This window comes from Mesocricetus auratus, unplaced genomic scaffold (genome assembly GCF_017639785.1).
Source record: "Mesocricetus auratus isolate SY011 unplaced genomic scaffold, BCM_Maur_2.0 Super-Scaffold_100007, whole genome shotgun sequence".
Lineage (NCBI taxonomy): Eukaryota > Metazoa > Chordata > Mammalia > Rodentia > Cricetidae > Mesocricetus > Mesocricetus auratus.
In genome coordinates this window covers 23,629,362-23,655,182 of record NW_024429191.1, presented here as the reverse complement: position 1 = coordinate 23,655,182, position 25,821 = coordinate 23,629,362, and the positions used below count along the sequence as shown (strand labels likewise).

General features: G+C 42.5%; 1 protein-coding gene and 1 pseudogene across 2 annotated transcripts; both read left to right on the top strand.

The window, feature by feature from the left end:
* The first annotated feature begins 1,269 nt into the window (after positions 1 to 1,269).
* Positions 1,270 to 23,902, top strand: Ttc1 (tetratricopeptide repeat domain 1). Of its 2 annotated transcripts, none has more exons than XM_005071921.4 (8): positions 1,270 to 1,401; positions 2,806 to 3,171; positions 9,745 to 9,805; positions 11,724 to 11,836; positions 16,826 to 16,862; positions 17,651 to 17,799; positions 20,030 to 20,084; positions 23,319 to 23,902. In XM_005071921.4, exons 2-8 carry the CDS (start codon positions 2,839 to 2,841, stop codon positions 23,450 to 23,452), a joined length of 882 nt encoding a protein of 293 aa, XP_005071978.1. In that variant the 5' UTR covers positions 1,270 to 1,401; positions 2,806 to 2,838; the 3' UTR covers positions 23,453 to 23,902. The 2 variants fall into 2 exon arrangements, with proteins under 2 accessions (XP_005071978.1, XP_021083953.1); XM_021228294.2 differs by having other exon boundaries at positions 1,287 to 1,401; positions 2,810 to 3,171.
* LOC121141074 lies at positions 13,029 to 16,819 on the top strand (annotated as a pseudogene).
* Positions 23,903 to 25,821: the final 1,919 nt, after the last annotated feature.

Below are 25,821 nucleotides of genomic sequence, written 5' to 3'. Positions count from 1 at the left end.
AGGACTTCATGCATGCTTAGGCAAGCACTATTCAATTCAGGCCATTTTTTTACTTTTTGTTTTGTGTGCACACAGTCTTGCTAAGATGCCCAGTCTGGTTGTAAACTCTCAGGCAGGCTCACCTGAGACAACCTCCTGCCTCGGCCTTCATGGAAGTAGTTGGGATTACAGCAGGCATAGCAAAATGTCTCAATAGCTAATATATTGTTTTTACTAGCACTGTTTTTCAGATAGGTATTCACTTTGTAGCCATGGCTGACCTCAAACTCACTACATACCCCAGGCTGGCCTCAAACTTCTGTGATCTTCCTGCCTTCACCTCCCAAGCACTGGGATTATACCATGAGGCACTTCATCTAGCTGTTTTGGTGGATTTTAAGGTTACATTGCTTAAAGGAATTGAAAGACTAAATAAATGTTATCTGGTATACTTTTTAGTTTTTAATCATATAGTAAATATCAGAAAAGTTTAAGCTAAACTAGTGACATTAGTACATCATATCAAGTGAACTAGATTACATAAACAACCATGGAAGACAACGACGCTAGAACGGCATACTATTTATTTCATTTATTATTTGGGGGAGCAAGGAAAAGAAAGACAGAAAGAGGTGAGTACAGATGGGTGAATGCATGACACATAGGTGTGATCAGAGGGCAGCTTGCAGGAGTTGCTTCTCTCATTCTACCATGTGGGTCCTGGGGTATCAATCTCTTGCTCATCAAACTTGTTGCCAAGTACCTTATCATCTCACCAGCCCCTCTCAATCTTATTTGTCGGAAAATTACAGGTTAGAGCCAGAGATACAGTTCATGCTTCATTGGGTAGAGGGGCTTACATAGCAGCTGGAATCACCTACCTGTTTTTGCATGCCTTCTGTGGCACTGTACCATAAGACAGCCTCTGGAAAACACCGTACAGCCATTAGAAAACGAGTAAAAAGCGTACGCAATTGTTATAATGTTATAAAACTGTTACTCTGCTAGCAGATCTCTTGAATGGCACTTAGGAAACTACTAGAGAGAAATGTTTACTTGGGGGTAAAGTTTGGTTTCGGGTTCTTCTACACATTGTTAGCACAAGGAACTCAAAGAGTGACGTTTTTAAAACAACAAGCACTCACTCTTTAAAAAAAAAACTTGTTCTGAATATGTTTTGACATAAGACTGTAGCTGTGGCTTCTAGTACTAAGCCGTACGGTGACGTCACACAGCTACTTCCGCTCCCTCTCTTCGAGTGGGATACTACATTTCCCAGAATGCTTTGCCAACGACGACGCCATTGGTGAGCGCGGCCGGAAGTGTACCTGACTGAGGGGGAAGTAGAAGGTCTCGGAGGGCCGAGTGGTGGAAAGCAGAGCTGCGAGCTTGGGAAGAACATCGTGGGTCTCGCGGCGTGGGGTGAGGAGTGTGGCCGGGGGACAGGCGCGGCATCGCGCGGGGAGGCGCTTTTCCTAACCTCGACTCAGATCCGGGAGGCGAAGCCTGCGCAGTCCTGACCCTCCGTCTTAACTTTCCTTGGCACAGGCTAGGACGAATTCGGACTTAAACGCGACAGTGGGTCATTGGTGTGGTTTTGCTGCGACCGGAGGGGTGGTTCTGACTCAGCTTCTAGAGCGGCGGTGGTTAATAGGCTGCAGTCACCCAGGTCACTTTAAAAGGAAAAAAAATACAGGTGCCCTGGCCCGACTGCAGACAGATAATGTCAGTGTCTGGACAGCAGAGCTGCGTCATGAGGGTTGACAACCAGCCCTTCCAATACCTGGTTCTGACCCCCTCGAGCTTCCCTGTGAAAACTCCTGCGCAAAGGCTCCCCTTCCAGAATTAGCTGCCTAGGCTATACCGCTTGCATTTCGGCAGAGTTTAAGCATAGATGCCTTATTGGGCTCCACAAGAAACTTAACTCTCCGGCTTCCGGTGGCGATGATGGCCCAGACGGACTTCGTTGCTTCCAGTTGATGACTTGATCGTTTATTCTGAACAAAGATTAGGAACGTTTCTTTTTCTTCCTGCCACTGTTTTGGCTGCTGCCTAATTTTTGCTACTCAGCAAACAGCAGGATGTTGTAGGGTCACCTTAAAATCAGTCTTTTAATTTAGAGTATGGATTGAGGGTGTGGCTCTGAGGTTAAAACGGTGGTTTACAAGCACCATAAGGTCTGAGATAACGTCTCCAGCACCGGTGGGAAGTGGGGATATCAGTGTCATTATAAGACCGATGCCATATTTGACTGGGAAGAGCTATCAATTAAAATGATAATCGGCATTGAGTATGGGTTTATTATAATCTATTTTTGGGTGAGGGAAGGAGCTAATACAGGGGCTCATGTAGCCTAGGTTAGCCTCAAACTTGCTATGTAGCCAAGGATGACCTTGGATTTCTGAACCTCCTGCCTCCATTTCCCAAATGATGACTGCCAGTATGGGTCACCACACTTGGTGATAGCCTGTTCTTATTTTTATTTATTCTATTTGTTTGGTTGGTTTTGGTTTTTCGAGACAGGGTTTCTCTGTATTGTTTTGGAGGCTGTCCTGGAACTCGCTCTGTAGGCCAAGCTGGCCTTGAACTCACAGAGATCCACCTGTCTGCCTCCTAAGTGCTGGGATTGAAGGCATGCGCCATTACCACCACCACCACCAGATGATATCCTGTTTTTAAAAATAATGATTCACAGTCGTTAAGTTGTGTTAGGGGATTAAATGCAGAGGTTTGTTTAGGTGTGAGATGGAATTTAAGAATATATATATATATATATATATATATATATCCGTCATTATATAACACATTCTTTTTTCCTTTTTCCAGACAGTTAGCCTCACCTCCCTCCCTGAACTCAGCATGGGTGAGAAGTCAGAGAACTGTAAGGTTCCAGAAGATCTGTTCAGTGGTTTGAAAGTTACAGATTCTCAGGAAGCAGAGTCAGCCAGCCCCCAGGTCTCTGATCTCAAGGACCAGCATTCCCAGAGCAAGCTACTAAAGGATGATGGAGCCCATCCCCAGGAGGACCATGGAGAAGAGGAATGTTTTCATGACTGTAGTGCCTCCTTCGAGGAGGAGCAGCCAGGGGCACAGATGGTAGGGGACAAAGCCACTGATGAGTCTAGTTCCTCTGAACTAGATGAGGAATACCTAACAGAACTGGAAAAAAACATGCCTGAAGAAGAGAAACAGGTAAATGTGATGCATAACCTGCTTCTTAAGCCACTTTTGTTGTTGCTTTTGGGAAATATGGTCTCTCAATGTCATCTTGGCTGGCTTGAAACTCAGTATGTAGAATGAGCTTGTAGCAATCCTCTTGACTTTACCCCCTAAATGCTGAGATTATATGCCTGAGCCACTATGCCTGCCTAGCTTAAAACTTTTTTGTTTGTTTGTTTTTTGTTTTTCGAGACAGGGTTTCTTTGTATTGTTTTGGAGGCTGTCCTGAAACTCACTCTGTAGGCCAGGCTGGCCTTGAACTCACAGAGATCCGCCTGCCTCTGCCTCCCGAGTGCTGGGATTAAAGGCATGCACCACCAACGCCCAGGTGCTTTTAAATTTTTAACTCATTGTTTTGTTTGTTTGTTTTCTAAGATAGGGCGTGGCCATATAACTCCCAGTCTTCCTGCCTTCACATCTCTAGTGCTGTGACGATAGGCAAAGTACAACCAAAGCCTGGTTCAAACCACCTTAACTATAAATAAATACAGGCTTGGCATAGCTTGCAGTCTCAGTGTTCTAGAGATTAGACACTAACCTGGGATACACATGGAGACCCTTGACTTTAGAGAAAAAAGTGGCTGAGGATGAAAGTGTATAATAGACGACCTGATCTGTGACAAATAACATTGAGTCCTAACCTATTTCCCAGTGACAGATCTGAGATAAGGCAGTAGCCCAAGGAAGCCCTGAGCACTCAGTTAACAAAGAAGTTGCTGGGTTTTCCCTGTGTATTTAGAACTCTGTCTTCTACTTTAGGGGTCTGTAACATGCTTGTAACATGCATCTACACAGATGTATAGATTTTTGGGGTTGTTGTGGCTCCAGAGACCCAAGTCCTTATAAATGCCAGCAGGTGCTCTACTGCTAACCTCCATCTTGATTGCCACCTTCTACTTTGTCTTTTTTAAACAATTACTCTTAAAGTAAGTTGCTGGAATTTCTGTAGTGAACTTTTTGTAAACTTATTTAGAATTGTGTTATATGAGTTGTACTTGTTAATCACTTATTAGCAAAATATGACTTGTGAACCCTGAATACCCTGTTGCATTGTGGCTACAGAGCACAATAAGTATCAAGGAACACATTGTGAAGGAAACCCACAGTGTACCAAGCCACTAAGCTCAGATGTTTCTTGTTTTAGATCATGTGTGTGTGGAGGAGTGTTCAGAGCAAGACCACACAGCTAATAAATGGCAAAACGGATTCCTCCAACTTAGATCTCCTTGACAAAAATACAAAGTGTGTGTGGTCTAACATTTAATAAAAAGCATCCTTCTCAGGTCCCTTGCTCATGGACATCTGGGCAAAGTTTTCTGTTGGAGACAGAGATGTCTCCTGTCAAGTCAGGTGGTCAGACAAGTTCCCTTGGTGTCAGAGTTTATCTGCAAAGAGCTTGAATGAACTGTAGTTTACGCCACCAAAGTGCCAACCGTTTGAGATAGAACCCCAAAGGGTAGGTTGAGATAACCCATATGGCAGATTCAGGTTCCATAAGGAACCACTAGCATGGATTTCACGTGAAGTGTCATTTAGCAAAGCTGAGAAGAGAGCAACAGCACACAGACAAGGAAATTTGATGTACATTTAGAAGGGAGGAGTATCTGACTAGAGATGGGCCTTACTACAAGAGGAGCATGCCCTGATATCACCATGTGCATGAACTTAACAACAGTACTAGATAGGAAGGATATAGGGCCACAAATCAGGTTGTCATGGGCATGGGTAACAGGTATCTAATCCTCTTGTCCCCCTCCCCCACCTCAGAGTGTCTGAGTTTTCATTGTCACAGCTGGAGGAGCAGAAAAGGGGTCTGACTAATTCCCTTACTGCCGCATCATCTGTGATCTTACATGATGCACTCTTAGTCTATTTCTTACTCATTTCTCCCCCTTCTTTCTTTGAGGTGGCTTGCTTGTTGTGAGATAAGATCTTAAGATGTTGCCTTGACTGGCTTCAAATTATGGCGACCCTGCTGATCCCTGTGCTTCAGGCATAAACTACTGTGACAAGGTCTTGAAATGTAGCCTGGGTCTTTAATTCATCATCCCTCTGCCTCAGCCTCCTGCATACAAGTATTGATAGGATATATCTCACAGACACTTTTCACTATTAAATAAATGAGTATTAACATGAAATTTATCTTTAGGGGATACGGTAGGGAGGATTTTGAGATGGGGACTCATGTAGGTAGCGCTGGCTGGCTTCAAACATCAAATACTATGTAGCTTAAGATGACCTTGCCCTCTTAATCTTCCAGCCTCACATTCCAGGAACTGAGATTATAGTCATTCACCATGTCCAACTTAAAGTGTTAGATTTCCTGCTAATGTGTTTTATCAGAAGAGAATTAAAAATCAGAAGAAACAAGTTCATGAACTATATAAACAAAAATGACTTAGCAAATTAAATCAAGTGCTGGCTACCATTATAGAAACAAATTTCAATTTATACCAGTAGTGCAGGCTTTTTTTTTTTTCAAAGACACATTAAGCTAACATCTGTGTCAAACAGTTAGTAACCAAGCCAATCATTTAGTGCCAGCACTTGGAAGATAGAAACAGGATCTGAGTTTGAAGCAAGTCTGGTCTACAAATTGAGTTCCAGGACAGCTAGGGCTACACAGAGAAACTCTGTCTCAAAATATAAAACAAAAAACCAGAACAGCAGCCTGGTGTGTACTGTAAACCCAGGGCCTTACACAAGCATGCTAAGCTAGTGTCCTCCCACTGAGATACACCCCAACCCTCTACTACCATTTATTTTATGCTAGTGTTAAGACTTTTTGTGAAATTATCATTAACCAGCTATTTTGCTGGAAGAAATGTTTTCAATGCATGTGAGGTCAAATTTTGTAGATTATTGAGAACAGGATAGTATCATACCTGATTTAAGGAGATCATGTAACTGGGGAAAAAAATTCTGTGATGAGCCAAAAAGTGAAAATTTTCAGTCTTAACCTAATTATTTTAAAATACAAATGAAAACATGTCTATAGTCATGTATGCTGGTCCATGCCTCACAACACATGAGAGATTGATGCAGGAGAATTGCTTTTGAGAATGAGCTTGAGGACAGCCTGGGCAGCACCTTTTCTTAAAACAAAAACTTTAGGCCAATTGAGATAGCTCAGCAATGAAAGCATTCGCTGCCAAGTCTGATGAGTCCCATATGATGGAAGAAGAGAACCAACTCCCCCACTTTGTCCTCTGACTTTGAGATACCCATGACACCGTGCTCCCACACTAGAAAAATAAATGTAATGAAAGATTACAATCGCAGAAAAATTAAAATATCAATGGTAAGATGACAGAAATTTGTACTAATATTGGTCATTTAAATTGCCGTATCATTTCAGTGGACTACAAGTACCCAAATAGTTCGTGTATGTGGAATGCGCATGTGTAGGACAGCAGGATCGGGTTTCTTCCTTCCTTCCCTTATCTTTAAAGACAGAATCTCTCACCTAACTTGGAGCTCCCTGATTCAGCTAAGGCTGGCTAGCCATCAAGGCTCATGGGTCTGTCAGGGTCTTCCTGTCTTTGTCTCCTCAAAGGGATCTGCCAGCCCCTGTCTTCCCAGTGCTGGGATTAAAAGGAGTGCACCACCAGTCCATTGAGACCTTGACTTTGTAATCTTCTTGTAACCATCTTTCAAGTAGCTGAAATTACAGGTTTGTACAACCAGACCGAGCAAAAACAAGTTACTTTTGAGTCTTGACTTTTCTTATCTGTAAAAAAAAGAGCTCCATGCTCACCTCTCGTTGTTTTGGGAGCACAAATGAGCTGATGTGTGGCAGAAGACAGTAAGCAGCGAAAAGCTGTGTTAGTAAGATGTGCTGAGTTTTAGTGCTGTGGTGAAGCATGCAGTTTGGAGCCAGGTGTGATGTTCAAAACTGTAATCCTAGCACATGGTGGGGCTAGGGCATGAGGATTTCTGTGAGTTAGAGGGCAACTCTGTTCTGAGCAGGGGCAGCACTTAACTGTTGAAAATTTGATCACTCATCGGGGGCACTGGTTTGGGGGTTTTTCCTTGCTAGTTTCTCTGATGCTTTACAGTACAGAGCGCTGTCACTGTTTTCCCTGAGTTCTCTGTGCCCATACTGAGTAAAAAGCTCGCTAAGCTTCCTTGGCTCCAGTTTCTGTGAATATAGAATTCTAGAGCAGATGTTGCCCAGTGAGGCCTCTCTGGAACATATTAAAAGTTGTGGAGGTGTGTAAGAGGGCTGCTGTGCACATGGGACACTTCTGTTCATAAAACGGAAAGATTTGTACTGTGGTGCTGCAGAATACCAGTGCTGCCGCCAATGTGTGCATGAGAGACTCCTGGTGCTTGGCCTGTCCATGAAATCTGTCCTTGAGTTTCAGGAACATCAACAGGATTCATGGGCTGTCCTTTGAAGAAAGTGTTCAAGGCATGGAATGAACCCCTGCCTTTGTTTTGGGATCAAGTCCATCTCTTGGCACAGTTGGGAGATAGTTAGGCTTTCTCCTTAAAATGTTGCTTTTAGTTGTTTCCATGGAGATAGTCAACATGGTATTGATAATTGCATTAATAAGTTTACATCATCAGTGGAACAGGTGGCAGTGACTACACTGTACTGCAAAGCAGGTCATTGGGCTACAATTTATCAACCAGAATAGAGTAACTGACCTCATGATGACCTCACAATTACATTCCAGAGCCCTTGTCTTTGGTAGTTTAACTTTTAGTCCACCTAATATAAAGAATTGGTAAAAAAAAAATTTCTCAGGCTGACCCCGATAATCTACCCTTTTGTAGATGTGTGAAGGCTCTCATCTTTGTCTATTAAAAATTGAATGTTAAATTTACCAGGGCATGAGTGGTCTCCTATATCTTTCTCCCTGTCCATCAAGAGTCTCATCTGATTGGCTGCTTAATCTGAACCTGTAGAACCACCCTTATGAGTTGCCTCTGGAGAACAAATGTGAAAGGAGGCTGAGATTAGACTTAAAAGGGGGAAACTGAAAGACCCTAACCACTAGATAGAAGCTGACAGAATTCTGCATTAAAATGACTGCTGTCTACATTTCCTGGGGTTTTCTTGGCTCTTCAGCATCCAACCCTGCATTCCTCGTGCAGGCTTCTCTTATGTTAGCATCGTGTTGAGTGGCTATAGCCTGGGTCTATTACTCTCCCTTCCTAATAGACAAGTCAGGTAACCTGTGTGTTGTTTATTGGGTACTTCTAACTAAGACCTTGAATCTAGGCGAGGCAGTAACTAGAACTTTTTATTTGCTGATTAACCATTTTCTGTTTTGGTCATCAGGAGAGTTGCTTCTGCCGTGCCTCTGCAGCCTGTTCTTGCAACTTCCCATCGGTATTTGAGTTCCTAGTATCTTTCGCTAAATCTACTCCTTAATATATTTTGCTTAGGATTGTGTTTTTCTGGTGTTCTAAACCTATAGCCAGTGCACTAGAGAACATTACAATTTAATCATCTCTAGTGGGTGTTGGGAATATATGATCTTAGTGGTACAGTTATTTTGTTTTCTTTTATTTATCATCACTGCCACACATTTAGCTGTATACTCTTAGAACATGTGGTTGTCTATGGAAAGGGGTATGTTTGCTTTTTACTTTTGGTGGTGGCAGTTAGATCCAGAGCCTCAAGTGTGCTAGGCAAATGCTCTACTCTTGACATGCTGTATCCTGAAATGAATTGTACACATACAGATATTTGGGTCTGGTCACAGCAGATGTCAGTTTACATATACCTTTAGCATCCTTACCGAGATTCAGGTGTTCTGTTTGATCCAGCATCTAACAAGAGATGACCTCAGTAATATATTAACAGGTCTTCTCCAGAGAAGTAAGATTTTTATTTTAGTTTCTAATCTTTTCCTCAAGACAGGGTTCTCTCTTTAGCCCTGGTTGTCCTGGAACTTGTTCTGTAGACTAGGCTGGCCTCGAACTCGGGGAGCTGCCTACCTCTGCCTTCAGAGTACTGGTGTTAAAGGTGTGTGCCACTATGGCCAGGTATAGCTCCTAATCTTGAAAGTACCAGTTATTTAGGTTTTAAGCTTCTCTTGTACATGAAATAGCTTGCTTACATTATTTTTTTATTTTTTTTAATTTTTTTATTTAATTGGGTTTCAGGATTAAACAAAGAGAAGGGAGAGGGGCTTTGGTGGTTTGTCTTCTTTGCTTGCTTGCTTGGCTTTTGGAGGGGAGGGTTGGACAAAACACTGTCCAGAGGTGGGAAGCAGGCCTCCAGATGGTTCTTCAGGTTGGCCTTGAAGCAACCACAGTGTCAGGTTGTCCCTGGAAGGAAGTAGGTTCAGTATGTCCCGTCTGTGCTCTGCAAGCTAGCTTTGTTCTGCCTTTGTGCTTGATGCATTTGAAGCCATCTGTATAAGTTGCTGAAGTTATTAGAAGCTAAGAGAAGACACACTGAAAAGTTTAAGTTTTGAATTTTGACACAGGGTCCTGCCTCAGCTTCCTGAATGCTAGAATTACAGCATGAGCCACCACGCTTCATTTATAATATTGTGAGAAATTGTGTAATCCTTTGATCTCTTTCAGAAAAGAAGAGAAGAGAGCACTAAACTAAAGGAGCAGGGGAATGAACAGTTTAAGAGAGGAGGTGAGGTCTGCTCTGCGCTGGTGTGTGCTTGCCCAACCCTTGTCCTTTCACAGTCCCAGACTCACCAGAGAACAGTCACGAAGGGCAGTTACCATGAGGCTCCTGCACCTGCAGAGTTCTTCTTTCGTCTAATTTAGCTTTGAACCCAAAAATCAGGAAGAAAACCCTAACCTTAATATATTGCTGTAACAGTATCATCCCAGTCCCCATTTGCTACCTTCCAACAAGAGAAGTGTTGTTGTTGGGTTTGTTTAGTTTTTTCTTTTTGGTCTTTTCTTTCTTTCTTTCTTGAGACAAGATCCCACTCTCTAGGCCAGGGTAGGCTGATCCTCCTACCTCAGCCTCCCAGTAATGGGGTTTATTTGCCACCATACCCACCTTTCCTTCTTTCATGTGCCTTTTTCTGTGATTGCTGAAGCACACTAACTTCCTAAAGGAAACAGTTTATTTAGCTCATAGTTTGGGAGGCTAAAAGTCAAAAAACATAGTAGTGACTGCTTTGGTGAGGGTCCCATGTCAGAGGGTAGGAATGTGTGCAAGAGAGAGGGTAACATCTCAAACCCCACAGGAAATGAAGGAGAGGGCTGGGGATGAGGCTCAGGCTTTGTAACAGCTCACTGTCCTACAGACTCACTCTAGTATACTACAGCTGTTTGCTTCCCCTCTTGGGGCTGCACCACCACTAAAGACCTTCGGGGAGACCTTTATTTTTGCAGATCTTCTCCACCAATGCATGAAACATCGGAGGAGCAAGCTGCAGTCAAACCCGAGCAGTATTGTTTATTTCTTTCCATTTTCTGTGTTTGTTAAGAATGCTTTAGGAATGCATTCCAATAACACACTCAGGGTTATGCAGTCTGTCACATTGCAAAGTGCACCTACCTAAGAATGAAGAGCTCTCAAGTTTTCCTCTCATGGTTTTTAGGTTAAATTTTTTTTATGATCCCCCCCTCCAAGAAAAGGTTTGTTATGTTAACTTTGGCTGGGCTAGAACTCATTGTGCACACCAGGCTGTCCTTGAATCTCAGTGATCCACCTGTTTCCTGATACTAAAAGCATGTGTCACAACACCCAGCTGGTTTACTTTTTATTTGTTTATTTATTTGAGAGGGGGTTCTCACACTACAGCCCTGGTTGTCCTGGAACTCACTATGTAGACCAGGCTGGCCTTGAACTCAAAGATATCCACCTGCCTCTGTCTCCCTCATGCTGGGATTAAAGCATGGCTACCATGCCTGGCCCTGGTTTAATTTTTTTTTGGGGGGGGGAGGGTGGAGGACAGAGTTTCTCTGTGTCACAGTCCTGACTGTCCTGAAACTCGCTTTGTAGACCAGGCTGGCCTTGAATTTCACTGAGATCCGCCTGCCTCTGCCTCCCGAGTGCTGGGATTAAAAGCGACCACCACCACCACCCAGCTCAGATTTACTTTTTAATACCAGAACCAATAGTTTGTTTCCTCCCTTCCACTCCCAGTGCTAGGAACTGGGCCAAGGCTGTGCACGTATTGGTCAAACATTCCATCACTGAGCTGTGTCCCACACCTCAGAAATGTCATCTTCACCTTGAATCATAGACCTTGAGTTTTAGTCTTTAACTTATCCAGTTCCTTAAACCCCTTTGGAAATTTCTTTTCTAAATTGCCAAGTGGAAGCTGAGTAACTAGGGCATGCTGCTGCTCTGAGCATTGAGGGCTCTTGACTGACAGCATGTTGCACAGTTTACCAAACACATGCCTGGTGCCATTGCAAAGAGCAGGCACTATTTCTTTACAGAAAGAAGAAAGGGGGAAATGATGCTTAAGACCTAGTAACCCATAGCAGTAATCTTTTCACTAGAAACTTTGGTCCTGTGAGTAAGAAACTACATTGAGATCTGACAAAATTATAATGACTGTTCCATCTTATGGTATTATCCTCAGATTACATAGAAGCTGAGAGTTCTTACAGTCAAGCCCTTCAGATGTGCCCATCCTGTTTCCAGAAGGATCGGTCTGTTCTGTTTTCAAATAGAGCTGCTGCAAGGATGAAACAGGTATGAGCTGTTGGTCTTTCCCTAAGTGCATGATCCCCAGTGATTATAGGCTCAAGCATGATCTTCTAGCAGTCCATAGGTCATACATGATCTTTCAGTGGCCTTAGGGTCATTTCTCTCCAAAATTAATACAGGGGCTTCAAATTGCTATTCTTTTTGTACCCATGCATTTCCTGGGTGAAAAGTATATAGAAAAATACTTGGAAAAACTTGACTAAGGCTTGCTTTAACAATCCTAATTAAAGTAGCAGGGTGAATACTTTCATTAAGGCAGGCTGACAAGTTCCCACTAACTAGGGCAGGTTTGTGAAGCAGGAAGCCAAGTAGTGCACATTCCAGAATAGCTGCAGCTGCTGCTCTTAAGCTTCTGGAATTATCAAGACTTAGAGGTACAAGGAATAACTAGTTAAAAAGACGCTTGTTACTAAGGCTTTCATTTTATTGTTAAAAATATAAACACTGGGAGAAGTAGCTGGCACTTGAGGTGAAAGGTATCCTTAAGTGCAAAATACGTGTCAGGGAAAAGTATTTTGTATTTCTACACTCGTGAGGACGGTATGGTAGAGCAAGAAGACTAGAGTAAGCAGAAGTGCAAACATAGTGTCTGTGCTATGTTGATACTACTAATGAGATTTGTTAATTGTACTTGTTAATACTTGTACTAGTTAATTTTCTTGTTGCCAAGACTGAATCCCTGGAAAATCAGTTTAAGGAAGGAGGTCTGCTTTGGCTCGCAGCTTCAGGATGTACAGGGAAGGCATGGGGTCACATTGCATCTACAGTCAGGAAGTAAGAAATGACGGGTGCTGGCGCTCAGCTAGCCTTTTCCTTCTCATTTAGTCTAGGAGCCCAGCACATGGAATGCCCCGCCTCCATGTAGGGTGGGTCTTCACACTTCGGTTAACCCAATCTAGAAACTCCCTCACAGATGGGCTAGAGGTTATTTTCTTTGGTCGTACTAAATCCTACCAAGCTGACAATCAAGATAACTGTCACAGAATTTAAAGAACCTAAAATTAGAGGCTTAAAAATTGAGAAGAAACTGGGAGGGTAAGGCAGAAAGATTACCAGGAGTTCCAGGTAAATCTGGGCTATAGAGTGACACTCCACTCCCACCCCACAGAAAGAAATAATAAATAACAAAAAAACCCAACCATCCTGACCTTGGGCGCCCACTGGTCCTTGTCTTTGGTCATTCTGTGCCGTCAGGTCTGCCCTGATGTTGCCGGGCCTGACTGGCTCGGCCTGGCGCCTCCTGGTGCCATGCTCACACAGGTCCACTCGAAGCCGCCACAGGAGCAGCTCTGTGTCCTGGATATCACCACGGGCTCACTTCCTGTTTCATCTGTTGCCTCCTGCCTGCGGGCTGGGTCCTGTCACACCTGGAGAGCTACAAGAAGCGGGAGTGAAGGGAGCTGTCCTCCCCTCATCCTGTGACTAGACCACTCTTGCCAGCCCATCTTGATCATATTTCCTGCATTCCAGACTGGCCTTCCCTGGGATCATGCCATTCAATTCCAGTCACCTCTTCTGCAATCATGACCTCTCGATGTCACCATGGTGACAACAGGGACCACATATTGCTTCTGCTTGGTGGGGTCCCCCTTGTAACAATAAAGTTTATTTAAACCTTAAAAAAAAAACCCCAACCATAAATTGTTAATTAATTGAGAAGAACTTCAGAAAGGCAAGCTTACAGGCTAGATAGCATTGCTGACTGGGTGTCTCAGGTCAGACCCCACCTTTTATTTCTGAAGTCAGTAAAAGCCAACTTGGCTTTAGTGGCTTCTACTCTAGATCTAGGTAGCTAATCCTGAATGGGCTTTTTAAAGGAAACAAAGGGCTTTAAGTTTTTTAAAAACTACTGACTATATAGATATATAGATTTGCTTATTCTCATCTTTTAAACTAAGGGTTTTGCAGTGAGTCATATGCCAGATTCCTCTACTGAAGAGGCCAACTAATGATAAGATGTACTGCAACCTAATTACAGCTTCTTCAAGGGAGCTGGAGGATGGCTTAGGGGTGTGAAGGACCTGACTTCAGATCCCAGCACCCACATAAAAAGCCGGTGTGGCCTTGAGCATGTTTGTAACCTAACACTGTAAGAATGCAGAGACAAGCTGGGCGTTGGTGGCGCACGCCTTTAATCCCAGCACTTGGGAGGCAGAGGCATGTGGATCTCTGTGAGTTCGAGGCCAGCCTGGTCTACAAGAGCTAGTTCCAGGACAGCCTCCAAAGCCACAGAGAAACCCTGTCTCGAAAAACCAAAAAAAAAAAAAAAAAAAAAGAATGCAGAGACAGCTAAGACTTGCTGGCCACTGGCAGAGAGCGGTAAAGAAAAACAGAACATCATTCTCTGACCTGTGGGTACATACATAGTTGACACACACACAAAAATCGTAATAGAAGCTTTGGGGAAAACAAAGTGTACTATCACAAGTGTACATTTAATGTAAAGGGGTTTTCCTATTTCAAAACTTTATAAAACAAAATCATTTGATGGCTTATGGAAATCTGATAAATTGGAAGAAACAGACTTAAAATACTCATTTTCCTTCTACAAGATTTCTTTCTTTTTTTTTTAAAGATAGAGTCTTCCTGCTGGGCAGTGATTGCACATGCCTTAAATCCCAGGTCTCTCAAGGCAGAGGCAGGCAGAGCTCTCTGAGTATGAAGCCAACCTGGTCCAGTTCCAGAACAACTAGGATTGTTAAAACAACTAGGACATAAAAACCCTGTCTCAAAAAAAGAAAAGAAAAAATAAAGAGATGGAGACTTCCTTCATTAAGTCTTCTCTGTAAAGAAGTTCCAGGTTCCAAGTTATAAGTCCTTAAAAGACCAAGATAATCAGAGAGCTAAAGAAATGACTCAGTAATCCCAGCACTTGGGAGGCAGAGGCTGGTGGATCTCTGTGAGTTCGAGGCCAGCCTGGTCTACAAAGTGAGTTCCAGGACAGCCTCCAAAGCCACAGAGAAACCCTGTCTCAAAAAAAAAAAGTTTTTACTTCTCATTTTTATTGATAATTAAAACTAGGTTTATTAAAATGATACATGATGTCAATAATGCTGACCCAAGATAGCAAACTTTAACTAGACATTTGATCTCCAGATGTATCACAAATCCTAAGTCATTTTCCTTTACATTTTGTATAGTGAGTTAGCTTACAATAAAGTGAAATATTGCAAAAGTGACTGTCCATACTGTGAATACATTCCAGCTTTTCTGAACTTACAGTTCACTTCTCCTGTTCATCGGCTGTGCTTTTTATATGGTCCAGCCATGTACTGATTCTGCAGTTGCAGGAAGCAACCATCTTTCTTTGGGCTCCTGCATTTCCTTGCTTATGTGTTGTTATTATTACAGTTTCAGGGACAAAGATTACAGCAAAGCATAACATTAGTGCACATGAACCCAGAGTGGTACAACAGCCCAAGAGCTCAGCATGTCAGAGCAACTGAAATGCTACCTTACAGTAAGCAGGATGACAGTTATTCAGGAACTCCAAGTTTGCAAAAGAAGATATGCTGAACTAGCTATTTTCCTTTTAAAGTAATGGTTCTGGCCTTCCCTTCTAAAGCCGTCTCTTCATTCACATGAACAGGTGTTTTAAACTTGTCAGTATTAAGCTGCATCTTAAGTCTATAATTTCTATATACAGTCACTGATATCCTTCACCAAAATATTTAACCATTTTTAAAATACAATAGCTTTGATTATAGGAAGGAAAAATAAAAACCAACCAGACAGAGTCTTCCTTTATAGCCCAGAGTGGCTTCAAACTCAAGATTCTCCTGCCTCAACCTAGGATAAAAGGTGTGCTCAAACACACCTGGTTTTATGTGAAGCTGGGGCTGGAACCCAGGACATTTGTACATGCTTGTACATTTACTGATTTCAGTATACAATTAAAGATTTTTACAATGTTGTACAACCATCACTACTATCTACTTCCAGAACTTCCATGACTCTGAAAGAATACTTAATACTTACCAAACAGTCATGAAGCCATCCTAGAACACAGTTTAGATGCTGCTCTAGAATGTTCTGTAAAATATTCAGTATTTGCTAACGTGATCATGATAGTTGTAGAACACTTATGAAAAACAAACTTTTTCCATGATATTGTACTACTGATTTGGACAAAAGACATTTAAAGTTGAAGACTGTTATCCAGCATTCAGTTCAGCCTGCTAGTAAATGATATGAGAAACTGAGCCCTACCAAAGGAAAGTAACATGGCCATGTCAGAGCTGGGACCAGAATCCAGTTCCCTTGACATAGCTATGTGTCTAGAATGAGTCCCTTATTCAGGTGCATTGTTTAACATGTTTATATCTCTGTTATCAGTGGGTAAGTCAAGGTTTGTAACAGACACTGCCCTGTAGATGGATCCAAAGTTGCACTTCAGATGTGATAATGTAACAGCTAGCTACTGAACAAGACTGGTTCGTTATTCAGTATGTCAGTCTTATTTATTGACTACAGAGTTTTCTCTGTTGACATTCTAATGTAACTTGTCTTGCAACATTTTAGGTGAGCAAAGAAAGTACTTGTACATTTGTTACCAAGAGGCTTTCAGAGACAAGCTCACATGAACTTTGAATTTTATATTGGAAGTAACATGCATTTTCATGAGATTTCCTTGAGTGGCATTCTTTTTTTAATATTTATTTATATTTTGTGTGTGGAATGCTTGCATGTATGTATATATGCCATATGCATGCATACCTGATGCTCTCAGAGGTTAGAAGAGGGTGTCTGATCTCCTGGAACTCTTAATTACAGCAGAACTGCCATGTAGTGGTAACCAAACCCAGGGCCTCTGCAAGAATAGCAAGTTCTCTTATCTTCAGCAAGCACTGAGCAGTCTCTCCAAGCCCACATTCTTTATCTTCATATTCAACTCTGATGATCAGCTCATAGTAATGGGAGCTTGAGCTCTTGAGATGAAGTAGAGGAATATGTTAATGTCATTTTTCCTTACAGGACAAGAAGGAAATGGCCATCAGTGACTGCAGCAAAGGTAAAACTTCTGTTGACTAAAAAGCATTCCTCAGCAAGACAGACGGGGTTGGATGTGTACTCAGGCGAGTCTTTCATGCTGGGGCTTTTAAAGAAGCAGTTTATGAGATGGCATATTCAGAGCACTGTGTGGGTATCATCTTAGAGTAAGCATGCCTGCAAGTGGATTTTCAGCCTATTTCTTATGTAGTCAATATGTGAAAACATTTGAAACTACCTTGGCATCAGAACTCAAGTGTGGCATAGAATTTACCTCCTGTAGCCTTCAAATTACCTGTCTTTGTGACTGGTTGAGGATCTTTGTTGCTGAACTCACACTCGTAGCTGTTTAGATATCTACATGTATACGTCATAGGCTAGAATCTACGTATAGTGAGAACATGCAGGGTTTTTTTTTCTTTCTGAGTTTGAATCACTTCTCTTAATATTATACTTTCTAATCCCATTTATTTTCCTGAAGTTTTCTTTACAGCTGAATATTTCACTTCATATATATGTGCTACATTTTAAATCCCCATTTGTCTTGTTAATGGGCTGGGTTCCATTTCTGTGCTAGCAGTAAACACTAATATGCCTATCTCTATGGTAGGATATGGAGCTCTCCACGTATATGCCTAGGAGTGGAATAGAATAGCTGGGTTATATGATAGTTTTAATTAATTTTTTGAAGAATCTCCAAATTTAGTTCCATATTAGCTATATTAATTTACACCACCAGCAACAATGAATGGAGCACTTCCAAAGGTACTCAGGACTGTTTCTTGTGATAACAGTTTCTTTTCCTTTTAGCAATTCAGTTAAACCCCAGCTACATCCGGGCAATATTGAGGAGAGCGGAGTTGTATGAGAAAACAGACAAACTAGACGAAGCACTGGAAGATTACAAATTGATATTAGAAAAAGACCCATCAGTACATCAAGCAAGAGAAGCTTGTATGGTAAAACAAATTTTAAAGTATTTTCTTGAGATGGGTACAATGGTACATGCCTTTAATTCCAGCACTCGGGAGACAGAGGCATGTGAATCTCTGTGAGCTCAAAACTAGCCTGAACTATATAGCAAGTTCCAGGTCAGCCAGGGCTATGTAATAGAGACCTGTCTCTGCCTCTCCTCTGCCACCTGCCCCCCCCCCCAAAAAAAATTCTGTTTCTTTTGCTTTGTACTCAGTGACGTTTTAATCGTTTGGCTTACAACTAAATTCTTTTTTTTTTTTTTTTTTTTTTTTTTTACAAGACAGGGTTTCTCTGTATTGTTTTGGAGGCTATCAGTCTAGCCCGGCCTCGAACTCACAGAGATCCGCCTGCCTCTGCCTCCCGAGTGCTGGGATTAAAGGTGTGAGCCACCAACACCCGGCCCTAAATTCTATTTTTATGATTACCAAAATATATGGGAGATAGATGTTTGTAATGACTGCTTACTCACTGGGGCCATGTACCATTTGATCTCTACTCTGAAAGTGACATGAGCCAACTTGACAGCACACTCCTATAATCCCAGCCCTGGAGCAAAAGAAACAAATTTGGAACTAACTGGATTATATAGAAAGATCCTATCTCAAAAAATTAAATAAGCAAAAACAATAAATGGCTGTGTAAGTTTTTCTCTGTTGTATTAGGGATATTTTGTGAGTGTGTCTTCTAAAATTTTATATTATTTTGTGAGTATGAGTGCTTTGCCTGCATGTAAGTATGGTGTTTAGTGGCCGTGGTGGTCAAAAGAAGCATCTGATCCCCTAGAAGTGGAGTTAATGGGTGATTATTAACTACCCTTTTGTATCATCATCTTGCCACCCCTTATTTTGGGTTTTTTTGGTTTTGCTTTTTAAAATTTACTTATGTATTATGTGTATAGTGTTCTGCCTGCATGTACAGCTGCACGCCAGAAGAGGGCGCCAGATCTCATTATAGATTGTTGTGAGCCACCATGTGATTGCTGGAAATTGAACTCAGGACCTCTGGAAGAGCAGTCAGTGCTCTTAACCTCTGAGCCATCTCTTCAGCCCTATTCTGGGGTTTTTGAAACAATGTCTTAATATGTAGCTCTGGTTAGCTGGTAACTCTTTACATAAACCAGACTGGCTTCCAATTCTCAGAGATCCTTCTGCTTATGTCTCACAAGTACTGGGATTACAGGTGTGTACACCAATTGACTTATTCACCAAACTTTTCCTAAGGTCTTCCTTTGGTCTAGACACTGTTAAGAACTGAGAATGCAATGAGACTGCTCAACAGTTAATGGTGCTTGTTGCCAAGCCTGACTCCCTGAAATGAACTCTGGGGAATGATCCCTAGAACCCACATATGACAGGAGAAAACTGGCTCCAGAAAGTTGTTTTTTGATACACACACACACACACACACACGCACGCACACATGCACGCACGCACGCACGCAAATATAATTTTAAAAAGGACCTATAGCTAAAGCCATGTCTAGGTGGTTTTGAGTACTTTCTGCTCTTGAAGAGAGAGGACCCAGTTCAGTTCCCAGAATTCACAGCAGGTGTCTTACAACCACTTATACCTCCAGCTAGAGGATCCCACTCTTGGCCTCCTGGCATTGACACACACGCACACACACACACACACACACGCACGCACGCATGCACGCACGCACGCACGCTTGCGCATGAAAATAAATATTATTGTTTTAAGAGAACTGAGAATATGGAGGTGAGTGGGAGTGAGGCTTGTGAAAATGAACTCATTTGTTCTATTAAGTTACTGTTCTTATTTACCAACACATGAGAAAATGGGGAAAGGATAATTTGAAAGTGAATATGGTCAGAGTACATGATCTACTTTAAAATGCAACACATTAGTTTGTATAACTACCCTAATACATTCCCAGTGTTCTGGTACACACATGCCTGTGATTCCCAGCAGCTGAGAGTCTGAAGCAGGAAAAATCCCATAAATTCAAGTTCAGCCTGGAACAACACCTTGCCTCAAAAAAACAAACAAAACAAAACAAAACTTAAAGAATGAACTTAGAATGCAGTGGTAAACCAGAGAAGACTCTACCTCTGTTGTAGTCATTTGCAACATCAGTGGGGTCTTTTTCTTTATTTTTTATTTAACTTGCTCTTTTTTATATATCAATATTTAAATACTTCTCAGATTTAAATAAGAATTTTTCACCGAATGCTTATTTTCCTTTTTTCCTCAGAGATTACCTAAGCAAATTGAAGAACGTAATGAAAGGTTAAAAGAAGAGATGTTAGGTAAGTTGACTTCCTTTCCTTTTTCTTGATCATAACAGCCAGAACTAGGATAGGACCAGCAGTGTTCTTATTGACTTAGAGAACACAGCAGCTCAGAATCTCTCTTGAGGTATGTACTCATATGTGCATGTGTCATTGAGACTGGTGTGTGTGTGTGTGTGTGTGTGTGTGTGTGTGTGTGTGTGTGTGTGTGTGTGTGTGTGTGTGTGTGTGGCTGGCTGGCTGGCTGGCTGGCTGGCTGGCTGAGATGGCTGAGAGTACTTCTTTGCAGCAATACTAGGAATGAGGCCCTGCTCTGCTGTTTTAATTTCAGAAGTGCAGTATATTTTTGAGAGGAAATCAGCATTTTCAGGAACAAAATTTCTACCTTGTCTTTCACATACATGATAATTTAAAAAAAAACAGTTGAGTTTCTCCATTACATAATCTCCTCTTAAGGTTTTAAGTTCACTTAATGTGTAGTCATTATAGCCAGTAATGTCAGAATGCAGAGAGTTTCTCTTTGAAAATGGCACTACGTGTCCCTTTGGTGCTTGAGAAGACATGAGAAATGTGTGAAATAAACAGTAAGAGGGGAGGCTAAGGAGATTGCTCAGAGAACCTGCGTGTAGAGCCCCACTACCCATATTTTAAAAAAGAAAAACTGCTAGACAGTGGTATACACCTATAATTCTAACACTGAGGAGACAGAGACAGGAGGGTCCCTTGATCTCGATGGCCAGCTGCTCTTACTGAATTGGAGAGCTCCAGGTTCATTGAGAAGACTGTGTCTGAAAAAATAGACAGGAATAGAAGCTACTCACTGTTGTCCTCTGGTCTCTGTTTGCACACCTATGCACATGCACACACAAAATGGGGCAAGAGTGGGAGTGGCAGTTGGGGCGTAGAGTAAGGAGGGAAGATGTGGTAGAGGCAGCTCAGGTGAGGGCTTATGAGCCAGAGTAGGATGTGGCCATACCACAGAAGTGCAGGAGGAAATCTGGCTCAACTCAGAGGCATCTCCTGAACAGCCATCAGTCACTGGTTTCATCTCTCCCTCTTTGTGCTGTAGCCACAGCAAAGAAAAGCACCCCTGCTTATCCTCAGAGTAAACTGTCTCACACACTGTCAGGATCTTCAAAGGGACGTTTACATAATGAATCACTTGGACCATTTTTATAGAATGTTGCTTTGAGTCAGAGAAACTAAGAATAATCAGAGTCGGATCTCTAGTCCTAAAGAGCCGTGTCAGTAGAAGCAGGTTTGAACTTCTCACTGCCGTAAGATCCTACTGTAATAGGTTCCACCTTACATGGACATGTTGGCATGTTCAGGTTGAAGGTGCCAAGTTTGCTACAGGAGGGAATAAGGAAATCTGATTGCTGTCAAGGTGAGAGAGACATAGCATTAGCAGCCAGGGACAAATATGGCATATAGACTGCCTTGGAGATGAGGAGGCTGCTTTAGCCTCTGAACATTGGCAGGGGTCTAAACAGCAACAGGAAAGTATGTGTGATTGTGTGTATTAAGCAGTCTTCATCTAAGTTGGCTGCTTCTCTGCCATCACAGACAGCAAAAGTTTCAGACACTGGAAACTGAGTCTACCATATATGTTGTTGTGTTCCTTTGAGATCACCCTGGCTGGGTTCTGGCTTCAGACTCATCTCCAAATCTCATAGAGATGTTTGTTCCATAAATAAATGACCTCTTACTCTTGCATAATGCCACAAAATTAACTTCCAAAGCATCCTTAAGCTCTCCCTTTGGGTTCATTTTTCACTTTGCCACCAGAAGTGTCAACTTTAAAACTGTTCTCACACTGTCAGTGGACTCCTGTAGTGTAACAGCTACAGGCCGCTAGGCCTGGCTCAGGACCTGAATACAGAATGCAGCCTCGTGCCATCTTCTCTGCCCATTGGATGTATGGCTCCGCCTGTCTTATTTCATCAAATTCTTAATTTATGTTGCTGTGTAACCCATTTCACTCCATTTGTACTACACAAGGAGCCGCATGTATGCACATTACACATGCTAAGTGAATTAATCCATCAGAAGGTCTTAGGTCTTTGCAACTGTGCAGACTTCATCCTGCTCCGTTCTTGTCTCTGCTGTCAGATCAGTTGAAACTCCACTGCAGTTTCAACAAAGCCACCGGGAGCCTGAGTAGCCTCCACCTGATCTATCCCTACGTGCCTGTACAGCCCATAGCTAGGCTGGCCTTGGTTTGACCATGCTGACAGTGTTAGTTTCTTCTGCTTTTGGAGACGCATAGAGTTCAAAGGTCCTATATAGGCAGGTCCTTCAGCCAGCTGGGGAAAATAAGGATCTAGAGAAGTTTGAGCACTTCCCCCTTAGCTTGGTATAGTCTTAGTGCACTCAAAGAACACATTTCCTTCAGTACAGACCAGCCTGAAAACAAATCATTGGTGCCTAAGGACACTGTACTAGGGAACATGATGGCATACCCATTGGCTCACTTTACAGCTCAGGCTAGCTTGAACTCATGGCAGTTCTTCTGCCTCAGCTCCTTAGTGCTGGAATTACAGGCCTGTCCCAATAATGACATTGTGTTCAGGTAGCTTTTTGTCCTCCTTGCCCGCTTTAACAACCTCAGAATGGGCTGCTGGAGTTCTGCAGGGCTGTTTGATTTTTGTATGTGCCACCCAGATATCTGTCCCAGGGCCTCTTCTGTCTTAGAGCAGCATAAGAATCATTGTTTCTGGTATGTTCGTTACCTGAGTGATAAATGAGTAAACCTAAAGCTGGACACTGAACTACTGAGGTTGATGGCACTATACAAATGAACAAAATCTCATCTCCCCCAAGAAATACCAGGAGCTGAGTAGGAGGCTTAAAAGTGTGCTTGGAAATGCGGAAGGCTCCTTAGAAATGTGAACTTAGCAGGTGGCTGTTGCTGTTTTCCTGAAAGCAAATAGGTGTGTTTGGGGGCTGCTGTCCTCACAACTCTGAAGGCTAGCACCTTTGCCCAGCACTCAGGCTGAAGCTCCTGTCCTTTGGTAATCCTAGCCAGCATGACAGGAGGCTTTGATCTCCCTTGGAGGGACCCTGAAGGACCTTGAGCTCCAGTGTCACTCAGGAATGGAATAATGGCACCACTGAGAAGAAACTGAGAACCCTCCCAAAAAAAGTCAGGTTATTGAAAGCAAGCATATCTGTAACGTGTGACAAGAGGCAAAGTCAACTGATACCTTCCTGCTTGTTCCAACATTCATCTGAGTTGCTTTTATATTGCAGGTAAACTAAAAGATCTTGGCAACTTGGTTCTTCGGCCATTTGGACTCTCCACAGAAAATTTCCAGATCAAGCAGGATTCTTCTACCGGCTCCTACTCCATCAATTTTGTTCAAAATCCAAATAATAATAGATAACAGAACTAACAGTAGTCATAAAGGCTGACTGGGAGGCCATGAACTGTTCAAGGGCAAGACCCTGCAGGTGTTTAATGTTAAAAAGCGTCTTATCTAAGGCTGTGTAGATTCTGAGCTGCCTTGTTTTATGATCAGGGTGGAATGTGCCTCCTGATGTAATGAGCCTCAATAATTTCCATTTTAAGGTGGTGTCCATGCGCCTGCTGGGTTTGTTGTTTTTTGTTTTGTTTGGGAGAAGCCTACTTGCCAAGGCTGACCTCTTAGAGCCACACAAATGTGCTAGCCAGCAAAAGCCTCTCCCTAACCATGCAAGCCTGTCAGTTAGGTGATGACCATACATGCTGGACAGGGTCTCCTCCTGCTGTCCCTCCCTGCTCATATTCTCAGAGGCTGCACTGCAGGAGCTTCAGCAACCCTGAGTTCCTGTGTTAATAAAAGCTTTCTGTAAAAGTTGGGAGTTGTGTTGTTAATGGTGTTCTCATAACAGCAGCTGAAGTGGATGCTATGACATTCAGAACCAGTTCTGGTTTCAATTAAGATTACTGATTCTAAATCCACGAGGCTAATGAAGATTTTTGCTGTTTACTCATCTTGAATAAACGACCCAGTCTGTGGGAATTCAAATCCTGCCTCATGAGCCATCTGGGACAACCTTGAGCTTTGTATGGTTGTGAAGTTAGTAGTTCTGACCAAGCATCAGTGCTAATTTCAGCTTAAAAATAGCTTCACTGAGAATGGTATGTGTCCCCAAACAGAACCTGTTCAGACTGCATGAAGGCAGAAGTTTCCAGAATTTTGTTTTGTTTTCCCTATGCATGTGTTGATGCTAGTGAGTTTTTATTTCATAGCTGAGTGTCACTGTTTCATGTGGACCTTATTTTAGAGACCAGCTGCCATGTCATCCTCAGCTGTGTGGGACGACTGCCTTGGAACTTGCACTATAAGCTAGGTTAGCCAAAAGCACCTAACAGTAAATTCCTTTTGGACAGAATTTCTGTACAACTTGTACATACACACCCATTTTGGGCAAACAGGGTGTCAGATTTAGCATGTAGACAGCAAAGTTGAGCGTAGTAGCTAATACTGTAAACCCCAGCACTTGGGAGGCTGGGGCACAATGATTGCCTGATTAATCAGTCTGTTAGACAGGCTTGGCAAATCAAAAGTGACACTGCATACCTTCCTCTCACTAAGTTCCTAGGCTTTCAGGAAGAAACCCAGGAACAAGGCAGGACCTCAAGGAGGGGGGTGGGGGTAGAGAAAGAGAGATTATATATACCATATTCATGTAGGGCCCACAGAGACCAGAAGAGGACATAGGACTCGAGTCAGGTCACGGTTGGTTGTGAGTCACCATGTGGGTGTTAGTAACCAAACCTGGGTCCTCTTTGAGAGCAACAGGCATTCTTAACTGAGTCATCTCTCTAGGGATTCCTACCTGTACCTCTTGATGGCTATTTGGGGGGTTTTCTTTTTTAAATTTGTGTATCCCTGCCTGTTCTGGAATTCATAAAGATCCACTTGCCTCTACCACCTGAGTGCTGGGATTAAAGGCATTCGCCAACATCAACCAGCTAGTTTTTTCTTAAGACAGGGACTCAAATCTAAGTTAGCCTCAGATCCGAATTGATCTATTTATTTTCCCTGTGTGGTCAGGAAAAGACTTGGAACCCTGGTGTTTATGATCATAATTAACCAGCTAGGTATGGTGGCACAAGCATTTAGTTCCAGCCCTCTATAGGCAGACTGGGTTTAAGGCCACCATGATATACATAATGAGTTCCAGGCCAATCATGGCTTCAAAGTGTGACCATATCTCAAAAAAAAGAAGGCCCTGCTGTTAACAGACTTTAAACTGATGCATTGTTGAGAGAAATGTAACTGCGGCAAATGTGGAGGCTACACTAGGGTTGTTCAGCAGTGAGTCCAGCAGTTATACCATGAAATGCCAAGAGATTGTGTAAGAGATCACTTGAAGCTATTCTGCTATCCTAGTCATGTAGAACATCCTCAACTCTGCTTGTCTCCTGCTTCTAAGTTTTCACATCTTGGTTTAGACTTTAGACTTTCAGAAGTCCCCACCTGTCCTGTAATCTCAGTGTCTCCACTGCCTCTGGTTATATTTCTACCAATTCTTGTATCTACACCCACAGCATATGGTGACTTTTACCTAGGTTGTCCACTGGTGGAGTGTCTCCAGAGGCTTGGCCATACTTAGGACTATTATACAGTAAATTCATATTCATGTGAGTCTGTATACAGCTCACTGTAGATTTTTTTACTCACAATGTGGATTTATAACACTGTTATAATCATCTTCTACTCTTAGAATCCTAACTGTCCCTCACCCTGTGCTAGGGATTGAACTC

Bases quoted from the DNA above. Each gene is read 5' to 3' on its own strand.
- Ttc1 (XM_005071921.4), top strand. From the start codon at position 2,839: ATGGGTGAGAAGTCAGAGAACTGTAAGGTTCCAGAAGATCTGTTCAGT. The intron at 3,172-9,744 runs GTAAATGTGATG...GATCTCTTTCAG, and splicing joins TGCCTGAAGAAGAGAAACAG to AAAAGAAGAGAAGAGAGCAC. The intron at 11,837-16,825 runs GTATGAGCTGTT...TTTTCCTTACAG, and splicing joins CTGCTGCAAGGATGAAACAG to GACAAGAAGGAAATGGCCAT.